Source organism: Pleurodeles waltl, chromosome 3_1, assembly GCF_031143425.1.
Source record: "Pleurodeles waltl isolate 20211129_DDA chromosome 3_1, aPleWal1.hap1.20221129, whole genome shotgun sequence".
NCBI classification, from domain to species: Eukaryota; Metazoa; Chordata; class Amphibia; order Caudata; family Salamandridae; genus Pleurodeles; species Pleurodeles waltl.
Genome location: NC_090440.1, coordinates 877,479,488 through 877,492,780, shown reverse-complemented (window position 1 = coordinate 877,492,780; position 13,293 = coordinate 877,479,488). Strand labels below are relative to the sequence as shown.

General features: G+C 45.7%; 1 protein-coding gene across 7 annotated transcripts in view; it reads right to left on the bottom strand.

The window, feature by feature from the left end:
• The window catches only part of THRAP3 (thyroid hormone receptor associated protein 3), a 222,794-nt gene that overhangs the window by 41,976 nt on the left and 167,525 nt on the right, over window positions 1-13,293 (bottom strand). For all 7 annotated transcript variants that reach the window (XM_069223850.1, XM_069223848.1, XM_069223853.1 and 4 more), the window contains one exon: window positions 6,584-6,788. In XM_069223850.1, coding sequence (XP_069079951.1) covers window positions 6,584-6,788 — 205 coding nt within the window. The remainder of the gene's footprint in view (window positions 1-6,583; window positions 6,789-13,293) is intronic.

The following is a 13,293-nucleotide window of genomic DNA, read 5'->3' as shown; positions in this document are numbered from 1 at the left end:
GTGCGCAGCCATGCATGCCTCCTTATGGTGATTGAAGTATTTATTGTCCTTGCAGCTGTATCCGCTGCATCCATGGAAGACCGTATCTGATTGTTCGAGATACTTTGTCCCTCTTCCACCACCTGTTGCGCTCGTTTCTGGAACTTCTTGGGGAGGTGTTCGATGAGATGTTGCATCTCATCCCAATGAGCCCCGTCGTATCTCGCCAGGAGTGCTTGCGAGTTGGCGATGCGCCACTGATTTGCCGCTTGTGCTGCAACCCTTTTCCCCGCTGCATCAAATTTGCGGCTCTCCTTGTCCGGAGGCGGTGCGTCGCCTGATGTATGCGAGTTGGCTCTTTTACGAGCTGCCCCCACAACAACTGAGTCTGGTGTCAGTTGTGATGTAAGAAAGACAGGGTCTGTGGGCGGAGCCTTGTATTTTTTCTCCACCCTTGGAGTTATGGCTCTGCTTTTAACTGGCTCTTGAAATATTTGTTTCGAGTGCCTTAGCATTCCGGGAAGCATGGGAAGGCTTTGATAATGGCTATGGGTTGAGGACAGGGTGTTAAAGAGGAAGTCATCCTCAATAGGCTCCAAATGTAGCGAGACATTATGGAATTCAGCTGCCCTAGCTACCACCTGTGAATATGATGTACTGTCCTCAGGTGGTGACGGTTTAGTTGGGTACGACTCTGGGCTATTGTCCGATACTGGAGCGTCGTAGAGGTCCCATGCATCCTGATCATCCTGGCTCATTGTGGTATGAGCTGGTGAGTGTGTTAATGGTGGGGTTTGTGCCGGTGATGCAGGAGTTGATGGTGGTGGAGTTACCTTCTTTACCACCTTCGCTTGTGGTTGCTTGTCTCCTTGTTGGAAGTCAAGTTTCCTTTTCCTTTTGATTGGGGGAAGAGTGCCAATCTTCCCTGTATCCTTTTGAATAAAGATCCGCTTTTGCGTGTGATCTGGCTGAATTGGTTGTAACTCCTCCTCAAATCTGTGTTTTTTTTAGTTGAGAGGACAGTCCATGTTCCTCTGAGTAGGAACCAGTTTTCGGTTCGGTTGCCAGGCAAGATCTTTTGTCTTTTCGGCGTCGTGCCCTCTCGGTGCCCACCAACTTCGGAGCCGCTGTGTCGGTGCCGAATTTTTTCTGCGTCACTCTCTCGGTCCCGAGAGTGCTGCGTGCCTGTATCTCGACCGGAGTCGGATGTCTTCGACAGCAGCTCGCCCTTTTTCGGTGCCGTTGGACGGTTACCTACTTTCCGGGTTAAGCCATGGCCTGTTGGCGGTGGCGTCCCCTGGGCTTTGTCAGTCTTTTCGTGTGATGTTTGTTTCGACGTCTTACTCACGGTTGGTTGCTCTTCGACGTCGAATTCTTCGGAATACGACTCGTGGATAGAGAAAGATTCTTCCTCCTCCTCGAACCGTTGTTGTCCTGTCGGCGTGGACGCCATCTGCAACCTCCTGGCTCTTCGGTCTCTGAGCGTTTTCCTCGACCGAAACGCGCGACAGGCTTCGCACGTATCCTCCTTGTGCTCGGGGGACAGGCACAAGTTACAGACCAAATGTTGATCCGTATAAGGATACTTATTATGGCATTTAGGACAGAATCGGAACGGGGTCCGTTCCATCAGTCTCGATGTTGCACGCGGTCGGGCCGACCAGGCCCCGACGGATGATCGAAATTACCCCGAAGGGCTCCCGAAGCTCTTCAAGATTGGGTGTCGATTGGTTCTAACTACCCCGATACCCAACGAAACAATACCGACTAAGTTTCCGAGATTCTGACTAACTTTCCGACCCGAAACACGGAGCGAAAAGGAACACGTCCGAACCCGACGGCGGAAAGGAAACAATCTAAGATGGAGTCGACGCCCATGCGCAATGGAACCGAGGTGGGAGGAGTCCCTCGGTCTTGTGACTCGAAAAGACTTCTTCGAAGAAAAACAACTTGTAACACTCCGAGCCCAACACCAGACGGCGGACTATGCACAGCATGTGTATCTGCAGCTACACATGCCACCGAACATGTGAATTATTATTTTTTTTAAAGAAAGTTTTTACATAAACTTTAACAGCCTATTGTTGGCTAAAACAGGCCCAAAAAAAAATAAATAAATAAATAAATAAATAAAAATCAATTAAAAATCAGAATGTCACTATTTAAAGAAAAATGGCAAAAACTTGTCACAATCCTTTTTCAAAAGTACACAAATATTAACTGATAGTCAGACTGCTGCTTATAAATATACTGCTTATAACTACAATGAACACTCCTGCAAAGAAACTAGGATTATAGGGCTTGTACCTATTGATTCACCTGGGAAATCTTAATTTCTGGTAATAAGCAGGCAATACACTAACAAGTCTGTGTTACAGCAACAGAGAGACAGACAAGAATATTTCTTAAGAGGCTTGGCCCTCCGGGGCATCTGCTTCGGAGAGCAGAAAGAACAATACTTTATAAAAGGTGAATAGAAAACTAGTAGTCGCTTTACATTTATCAGAAATGGAAGCTTCCTTAAAATTCTATGGGCTCGAAACATCCACTCAACCACATGCATTGGCGAGTCTTATTGGATCAGGTCGAGCTATTTTTAAAACGTACTCCTCCCTTCTGGCGAGTTGACACTGAACAGGTGTTCTGTTCAGTTGAAAAGTGGAGGGACAATAAAAGATGCCTTTAAATCTTGTTCTTATGTCACATTTGCTCTGTATTCATAGACAGAGGTCAAAAGTCCGTTTTTCTAACAATTAATTTTCCTTTCAACTGCAGAGTTGCAGGACTTTGTAAGGTGAACTGCTTAGAATGTAAGCTATGGAACAGAGGCCTGTATAGGACTTTTCTAGAAGCACTGCTAACTACATCCATTGATGCATAGGTATTTGTAGCTCTCGCTGATAGTTTTTGCTCTCTTCTGTCATCTGTCGTATAACAATCTGTTACTGTTTGGCATTCTCATCAACCTCATCTGCTTTCTATTCAATGGCTTTCCTTCCATTTTGGGTTTGTTCCTTCCATGGACGATATCTCAGTTACTATTCTTTTAATTGCAGGACATGTTTCCTTCACAAGGAACTACGTTCACTTTTGTTTTTAGCAATCCAAGGGCTTTGTGCATTTTCTTGGTCTCTTTAATCTCGTGTCTTATTTACCAGCTTTCTCTGTATCGCTCTCTGCTCTACCCTCACCCAGTTTGTCCACTGCTTCCACTGCTTTGTTCCCCCCCCCCCCCCACCTACCATCTTCATTGCACCCCTACCCATCCTTGTTCATCGCCACTCATTGGAAGGGTTGACCTGCTTTGTCCAAATCTTTCCAGCTCCTTGGCTTTGTTTCCACCTTGCAGCTGCTCCTTTACCCAAATGTGCTTTTACAAACGTTTTTAAAAGTAAAGCTCCAAGATAAGCAGCTGCTATATGGGCCATTTTTTTTAAAAATTTGGCTACAGCTGTTCAGCAACCACAACAACCATTTTGTACAAAGCATCAGCAAAGGCAAGACCTATTGGCCAAAATCCAATTTGAGAGAGGTGTAACATTGCACTGTTAATGTTTTAGACTCACTTCTGATGTTCCAAGAGAGATAGTCTGCTTCTGAACTGTGAACATCAGGAAAATGAACTGCCGTGATGGGCAAATTCCTGTCAATCACCCACATCTATACGGTTTGAGCTTGGCGAAAGGTTACTTCTGGTTTTGGTCACAGCCTGCTCGTGAGATTGTACACACAAACTACACTACTACATTGTATTTAGAGTGAGTACATCCTTACACCTGGGAAAGAAAGCATAAGAGCCAGGAGGAACACATTTAAATCTACTAGATTGATGTACTTTTTCTTCTCCAACCATGCTGCCTGTGTTTGAATACCAATGTGTCTTCCTCAATCCAAAAGCGAAGCATTTGTTACTATGGTCTGAGTGGGAATGTCTTAATGAACGAGGCCCCCTTTCATAATACTGGCTGACAAGCACTGCCAGAGAAGAGAATTATGGCACAGATATTGGCACCACTGATGATCCAGACACCTTTGCAGTAGTCTCATCTACAGTCTGGCATCCAGAACTCGAAAGATGCAAGGATGAAATCTAATGAGCCATCCGATATCTAGCTATTAGACGTTGTCAGCTCCTCGAGACTAATCAGTGGAGAACAGAACTTTGCTTACTACTAGCTGCACTACTTTAAAGAATGCAACAATAATTTTAAGTTTTGAATTTCCCAATTCCCTATATCCATCTATACTGCTGTACAAATGCCTTTTCTAGTTGCCGTTGGAATGTTTTGTTTTTCTCACCGTAGGAATGCGGCCCTTTTTGACATGGTCACCTCCACTTTTTGTCTGGTATTTGATGCAATTTTGTCCATTACCACCCCAGGGGTGGTGCCCAGAGCTCCTTCAGGTGGCCACTTGATTCTGCCATCTTGAAACCAAGATGTGCAGAGGCCCCTGGGAGGATCTCAGTGGCCAGGTCAGGCAGGTGACATCACAGCACCCCGATAGGGGGGGGGGGTGTCACCTTGCCAAGTGACCAACTCCCCTTTTATGGCTATTTAGGGACTCCCTGGTGGGTGGATCCTCAGATTCGACGTGCAAGACTCCACCAGAACTCTGCATCGTTTACTTAGTCTTCTGGCCACCTGAACCACATCTAGACTCTTCAGGAACAGACAAGGCTGCAACTCCAGCGACAATTTAGCTTTGCAACATTGTTTCTCCAGCTCCTTCCAGCAACTGCAACTTTTCCCTGGCTGTGCAACCTCTAGAGTCGGTGAGACGTCAACCTGCACAAAGAAGCAAGAAGGAATCTCCTTTGGAGTGAAGGAGTCACTCCCCTGCAACTACAGGCACCTACAGCAAAGATGCCTGGCTGCGTAGATCTGCTCTCCTCTGGAACTGCATGGATCCTGTATCACAGGTGGTGGTCTGGAGTGGTCTCCGTGGTCCTCTCTGCCAGTTGTCCAGCTTGGAAGACCGTGAGCCCTTGCCTCTCCTTGCAGGACAGTACCCCTGTGCACGCAACTCTTGCAACTACCAGGGCTTGTTGTCTCCTTCTCCAAGGGATCTTCAGGCTCAGAGTAGCCGCGGTCCTCAGCACCTCTTCCTGCCAAGCAGTCTTCCCTCTGATTCTCCAGCAACATAGGACTCTTCAGGCGTGCTGTTTGGACCTCACTGCGACTTACTGTGCCTGTTGCCAGTGGATTGCCTGTGGAGACTGCGTCTGCTTCTGCTGGCTCTCCCAACTGCGATGGGTCACTCTGGACTCCTCTCCAATGGTCAAGTCCCCTGGGCCTTGCTAGTCCTCTTCAGCCTTGCAACTCTTCTTTTGCTTCTCTTGCATTTGCCAAGGCTTGTTTATGGTTCTCCAACATAACTGACCAATTGCAATCCTACAACCGACATGGGACACCATCAGCACTGCTCCAAGGACTCTTCTTCAGCTCCTGGGCTCCACAGCTGATCTTCTCTCCTCGTTGTCCTGGTTCTTCATCCACAGAAGTGTAGGTAGGAGCTCCTGCCCTCACTTGACATTTTATAGCAGACTGGACTGTGTTCCTTTCTTTTGCAGGTCCTCTTTCAGGATCCACTGTTGGTTTGGTTTCTTCTAGACTGGTCTTGTTCTTGCACAATTCCTTTTGTAAGTCCCCCTGTTAGTCCTTGGGAAGACCAGGTACTTCCCGCTGCTCTCCTGGTCTCGGGCGGGGGGCAGATACTCATCGCATGGGGTTCCTAGTTCTAACAGCTCCCCTCTAACAGCTCCATATCCTTGGGTGAGGGGCTTCGTTCCGAATTCCACTTTTAGTATATGGTTTGGCCCTCCCCTAGGGCCCTGACTATTTTCACTAAGTATTGCCAATCCTTATTGTTTCTATGCTAATTTCTGATTGCTACTTCGTATATAACTAGTGTGAACTTATCTCCAGTTGGGGGGGAAAGGGGGTCTGCCGATAATTAATCTAGTGTTGTGTTACTATAATAAAGTACCTTTATTTTTGTAACAGTTTGTGGTTCTTTCATGTGTGACAAGTTACTGTGTGACTATAGTGGTATTGCATAAGCTTTGCATGTCTTAGATAAGTCTTGCCTGCTCATCCATAGCTAACTCTAGAAAGCCCTAGTTTCCTGAACCCTCCCTAAACTTCACTAATAGGGGATACCTGAACCTAGTTTAGGATGTTTACACCATATGTGTTCACCACACACCCCAGGCCAGTTTCCTACAAAGAGCACCTTGGGATTGCTAGAGCAGGCCCCTGACCACTGGTAAGGGAACCCCTGAACTTTGCAAAATATATCTAATTTTGATAGATCATACAAAAAGCCAGCTTCCTACAATATCAGAATGTGTTTATATTATGAATATACTTGCACAAATGGGAGATCAAAATGTTGAAAACTGATGACCTTCCCTCAACAAACCCCCCAGGATGCAGACGTTTGATCACTTGAAAAAATCCACACAGCCTACATGTGCAGGACCACAAAGAGGTAAAAGGCCTAAGAACATAAATATTAAAAACAGCTTTTGGGTAGACTATTAAAACATTTACAAATGTATTAACACTAAAATATTTGATCAATTGAACTTTCAGTAACTTACGAAATTTCCTCTGGCACGCCCTCGCTCGTTTGGGGAGGTGTGGTCTTTGGCACTGAGACGAGACTTGTCGAACAATGAACTCTCCTCTTTCTCTTCACTGTCTACTAGGCCTTCCTCTCCTCCCCTGAAGGAATGAGAGGATGGAGATCGAGAAGATGCTGTGCTGGATGGGGACGGTGATCGCTCTCGCATTTTCCTGTGCTTCCTTTTACAGGTAACATGCAGAAAAACCAAAGAAGTCTATGAGTGTTGGCAGCTAGCAACTACTGACTTCAATTATACTTATAAGTTAACGCTAAATAAAGAATCAGAGCCATCAAGTAAAGAGCATGCAGACAACGTATCTCCAATAAAACTTTGCTTCAAAATATGCATCAAGATCAACTGAAACAGGTTTCCACATTAGAAAGGAGTTGAGGCACATAGAAGAACATAACTACACACATCAAGTGTCTTATCTACTAGGAATAAAGACATGCCTCTAACAAACTCATTTCAAGATACAGGTGAGGATTGTTATTCACCCTATCCTCAATGCCAAATTTAAATGACTTCACATTATGGCTAGAATAAAAGCATGTGCAGCAGTTCCTAATTAACCAGAGGCATCATAACTTAATTTCAGACAACAATAAGATACTTAATCAATACCAAAATGTACAGTTTATCTGTCAGTGTAGTTTTGCAGCTTGCAGAGTTTGAGATTGACATGCTGTGCATTATTCAGCAATCTAGCGGTTGGCTCCAGAATTGTGCCTGGAATGTTTTGTTTGTTATTATTGCTATTGGTGGGCACTGACATGCATCTATTTGGTGTCCCCTTGTGACGTTGGGTTTCTTCCGGAAGCTCCCACCTTTGGTCGCCATCTTCAGATACATTTTTTAATTTTTGTTGCTTTTATCTTGTTGGCAGAGATCAATAGGTGACTTGTGAATCCAGAAAATTCTACAAGCTGCAAAACTACACTGACAGTTGAGACACTATAGATTTTGCAGAGTGAATCTTTTCTGGCTCACATGTTGTGCATTGACTTTGTAGCAGTTTGTTAATATTGTGGTGGCTGGGTTGAATATGAGCATTGATTGGTAAACAGATGCTGTAAAACTGTTCCACCTGTGCTTCCTTGTTCATCTACGTATCAACAAAATAGTGTTTTGTGAACATTTGTGGAGATTACTACATTGCTGCCAAACAAAAGGTCCTGTAAGGATGTATTTGCTAGAAAAGCAAAGGTTGCTCTTTTCTTCCATATAGAATGAGCTCCAAGTGCTGACTGCAGTGTTTCCCCTGCATTTTTGTGAAAGTTAACTTGTTTGTGCTATCTATCTTGCAATTGTATTCTTGGTTACTGGTTTTCCTAGAAAACAGTTTGTATCATCTCCTATTTCTTCCAAACTCTCTGCACCCCGAGACTGTTTAAGTGTGCACCCCTTCCCATATGTGAGGAATCACTGTAGGACAGATTGTGCAAATATTCTCACTTGTGTTATATGTGATCTGTTCTACAAAACTATATCTCCTCTTCTACCTTCTGCACGATAACCACTAGATCTTCCCAATTCCATGTGACCATTGATTTTTCAGCCATTCCTGTAATGGTCTTATGTATAGTCTTGAATACGGGATCAAAGAGATGCAGGATGCCATCATTCCTAGTAACTTCCCCACGGTCCTCACTGTCAGAGCTTGCCCCTTCTGGTGGAGCTGTGTTTCCTTCAACAGTGCATTGGGTCTCTTCTTGATGGGGTACATTTTCCACTGGATAGAGTTAATCCTAGGTCCCGGAACCATTCTTCTGTTCTGGTTCCTTGGATGATTTCTCCATGTTTTTTGAGAACCCCAATGTGAATACTGACTTCATTATTTGCTGTATGTGCGCTCTGCACTGTGTGAGCTGGCTCCAATCAGCCAGTTGTCTAGGTAGGGATAGACGTGAATGCCTGGTCTTTGTATATGAGCTGAAACTGCTGCTAGACACTTTGGGAGTACTGTTGGTGCCAATTTGATTCCAGAAGCCAGTACAAAATCAGAGGTATTTGTGTGTTGCATTCACTGGGATGTGCAAGTAGTGGTCTTAAGTCTATTGTTGCCATGTAATCTCCAATTTGTAATTGTGGTATGACTTCCTGCAAGGTTATGATTTTTAATTTTGGGGTTTTGATAAATTTGTTTATAAACCTTGGGTCTAGAACCGGCCAGAGGGATCCATCTTTGGGATTAGGAAATAAGTTGAATATTTTCCTTTGATTTGGAAACAGGTTCTATTGAATCCTTTTCCAAGAACGCCTCTACCTCAGAGTAGTCTGGAAGTCGCCTCCTTACAAAGGACCTTTCTCCAAGGACCCTTGGATGGAGGGGTTTTGATATGTTTAATGCAATATTTGTATTGTATTATGTTTAGAATTCATTTGTCTCATGTGATCTGCCACTAATGAATTTTTCTTTTTTTTCCCCCTTAATAATTCCTCCTTTTGGTGGTGTGTGTAAGATTTTTTTTTTTTTTTTTAAACCCCCCCCCCCCTGATGTGGTTTTTGAACGTTTTGTGACTATTGGTAAATCACTTATTTGAATGTGTAGAACCTTCCCCTTTATGATAGTCCACTTCTGCATGTTCGGCCCTGAAAAGGACTGCCTTCCCTGTTGGTATTTTGCCAGCTCTGCTGAGGTTGTGTTGTTTGACTGCTTAACTGGTTTGTTCAGTAGCTTAAGCCCGACTGGAAGCTACCCCGTAACGAGGGCCTTTGGGAAGGTATTGTCCTACTTCGCATACTCCCTCTCTGAACTTGAGCGCTCTCATCAACTTCGCAGCGTCATCCTTTTAAGCTAGTTTAGAGTATCGTCGACTGCACTTCCCCACAGCTGTCTGCCATTGAATGAGCCATTAAGAATGTTAGCTTGTCCTCCTGGTTTAAATCAAGAAATTCTGAGCCCAAAATAGCAGCGTAGTGTGATAGCTGTCATTTGCCTGCTGGATGTGTCAGCTACATCTAGTGCTGACTAAGTTCTTGCCCTCTTCCACCAGGTGTGCCACTCTTTTCCAGTATTGTTACGGTAGATGTTTCACTAAATCAGCCACGCCCTCCCAGTTTTGAAAGGCATAGTGATTTAGGAGGGCATTAGAATTTGTGAAGCGCCACTGATTCGCTGCGCTTCTCTGATGGGATGTTGGCCCTTTTCCTGGCTGTAGCTGTAATAATTGAGTCAGCTGGTGCACAACCTTTAAAGTAGACCACATCTTTTGAGGAGAACTTATATTTTTTCTCTGCCCTTGGAGTTACCGCTGGCAAGTGGCCTTCGAAGGACTCCCTTCCCTGCTCGGCATGTGGCCTTCCCTTCTTACTCAGCACTTGGTCTTTAAGCCTCCCTTCCCTGCTCCAACACACTTGCGAACATGGGCAAATATCAACTCTTGAATTGTGTGGGCAGAAGTTTCTAGTAAGAAACAGGAGTGTGGCTTTTCTTCCAATTGGAAACCATTTTTTTTTTTTTAATCACCTGGTTGAAGATATTAATGTTATTTGGTGGCGATGGTCTGGATGGGTAGCAGTCTACCCATTCTTCAGGTGACTCAAGTCTAAGTCCTGCCATTGAGCCTCCGATTACTCAGAACCCTCATATAACCTTGTCATCTGTTCTTCCTCCTCTTCATTAAAACGTTCCTCCTTGTTTTGTTGAGGCTCTGGTGTTCGGGGAGGCTTGATGTCTTCAACGCTTAACTCTCCCTGCTCTTTCGCTCCAGGTTTTTTTTCGGAATTTTAAACTCCTTTACACTTTTGTCCAAGAACTTGCACTTCTGTAACAGAACCGCAATTTCAGCCTACAGCCATCTTCTCTCTCTATCACGGCCAACAGTTCGGCATAAAGCTTCTCTGCAGTCTTCCACTTCACATCAAAGAGTCTTTTTTGACGGATCGTTTGCCAAGCTTCTATGCTCCAAAAGCACCCTTTAATGTTTTGGCGTCAAACGTCTTTTCCTTGTACAGCCATCAAAAACTTGTCTGGAGTTTTTCCTACAGTGGTCTCTCTTTCAAGGCTTCGGAGGGCTCCTTTCCTGGGGTTACCACTGCGGCTAAGGAAGCTGACTCTGTATATACTATACCAAAGTGAGGCATAGTATGCGCAGGGTCCAGGGGTTCCCCAGAGCCTAAAGTATATGATAATAATGCTCTTTTTTGTGGTAATGCAGTCGAGCAGTTAGGCTTATCAGAGGGTAGTGCAAAGCATTTGTTGTACACACACAGTCAAGAAATAAAGCAGACACTCAACGACTAACTCCAGGCCAATTGTTTTATGTATCAAAAATATACTTTGTTACTTTATTTCTAGAACCAGAAAAATCTTTGTTGCAGGTTAGTACAGTTTCATGAGTGTATCACTGTAGGAAGTTGGCTCTGTATGTGCTATTTCAAAGTAAGGAATAGCATGCACAGAGTCCAAGGGTTCCCCTTAGAGGTAAAATAGTGGTAAAAATAGATAATACTAATGCTCTATTTTGTGGTAGTGTGGTCGAGCAGTAGGCTTATCCAAGGAGTAGTGTTAAGCATTTGTTGTACATACACATAGACAATAAATGAGGTACACACACTCAGAGACAAATCCAGCCAATAGGTTTTTATATAGAAAAATATCTTTTCTTAGTTTATTTTAAGAACCACAGGTTCAAATTCTACATGTAATATCTCATTCGAAAGGTATTGCAGGTAAGTACTTTAGGAACTTCAAATCATCAAAATTGCATGTATACTTTTCAAGTTATTCACAAATAGCTGTTTTAAAAGTGGACACTTAGTGCAATTTTCACAGTTCCTAGGGGAGGTAAGTTTTGATTAGTTTTACCAGGTAAGTAAGACACTTACAGGGCTTAGTTCTTGGTCCAAGGTAGCCCACCGTTGGGGGTTCAGAGCAACCCCAAAGTAACCACACCAGCAGCTCAGGGCCGGTCAGGTGCAGAGTTCAAAGTGGTGCCCAAAACACATAGGCTAGAATGGAGAGAAGGGGGTGCCCCGGTTCCGGTCTGCTGGCAGGTAAGTACCCGCGTCTTCGGAGGGCAGACCAGGGGGGTTTGGTAGGGCACCGGGGGGGACACAAGCCCACACAGAAATTTCACCCTCAGCAGCGCGGGGGCGGCCGGGTGCAGTGTAGAAACAAGCGTCGGGTTTTCAATGTTAGTCTATGAGAGATCTCGGGATCTCTTCAGCGCTGCAGGCAGGCAAGGGGGGGATTCCTCGGGGAAACCTCCACTTGGGCAAGGGAGAGGGACTCCTGGGGGTCACTTCTCCAGTGAAAGTCCGGTCCTTCAGGTCCTGGGGGCTGCGGGTGCAGGGTCTCTCCCAGGCGTCGGGACTTTAGGTTCAAAGAGTCGCGGTCAGGGGAAGCCTCGGGATTCCCTCTGCAGGCGGCGCTGTGGGGGCTCAGGGGGGACAGGTTTTGGTACTCACAGTATCAGAGTAGTCCTGGGGTCCCTCCTGAGGTGTTGGATCGCCACCAGCCGAGTCGGGGTCGCCGGGTGCAGTGTTGCAAGTCTCACGCTTCTTGCGGGGAGCTTGCAGGGTTCTTTAAAGCTGCTGGAAACAAAGTTGCAGCTTTTCTTGGAGCAGGTCCGCTGTCCTCGGGAGTTTCTTGTCTTTTCGAAGCAGGGGCAGTCCTCAGAGGATGTCGAGGTCGCTGGTCCCTTGGGAAGGCGTCGCTGGAGCAGGATCTTTGGAAGGCAGGAGACAGGCCGGTGAGTTTCTGGAGCCAAGGCAGTTGTCGTCTTCTGGTCTTCCGCTGCAGGGGTTTTCAGCTAGGCAGTCCTTCTTCTTGTAGTTGCAGGAATCTAATTTTCTAGGGTTCAGGGTAGCCCTTAAATACTAAATTTAAGGGCGTGTTTAGGTCTGGGGGGTTAGTAGCCAATGGCTACTAGCCCTGAGGGTGGGTACACCCTCTTTGTGCCTCCTCCCAAGGGGAGGGGGTCACAATCCTAACCCTATTGGGGGAATCCCCCATCTGCAAGATGGAGGATTTCTAAAAGTTAGAGTCACCTCAGCTCAGGACACCTTAGGGGCTGTCCTGACTGGCCAGTGACTCCTCCTTGTTATTCTCATTATTTTCTCCGGCCTTGCCGCCAAAAGTGGGGCCTGGCCGGAGGGGGCGGGCAACTCCACTAGCTGGAGTGTCCTGCTGGGTTGGCACAAAGGAGGTGAGCCTTTGAGGCTCACCGCCAGGTGTGACAATTCCTGCCTGGGAGAGGTGTTAGCATCTCCACCCAGTGCAGGCTTTGTTACTGGCCTCAGAGTGACAAAGGCACTCTCCCCATGGGGCCAGCAACATGTCTCGGTTTGTGGCAGGCTGCTACAACTAGTCAGCCTACACAGATAGTCGGTTAAGTTTCAGGGGGCACCTCTAAGGTGCCCTCTGTGGTGTATTTTACAATAAAATGTACACTGGCATCAGTGTGCATTTATTGTGCTGAGAAGTTTGATACCAAACTTCCCAGTTTTCAGTGTAGCCATTATGGTGCTGTGGAGTTCGTGTTTGACAGACTCCCAGACCATATACTCTTATGGCTACCCTGCACTTACAATGTCTAAGGTTTTGTTTAGACACTGTAGGGGTACCATGCTCATGCACTGGTACCCTCACCTATGGTATAGTGCACCCTGCCTTAGGGCTGTAAGGCCTGCTAGAGGGGTGTCTTACCTATACTGCATAGGCAGGGAGAGGCTGGCA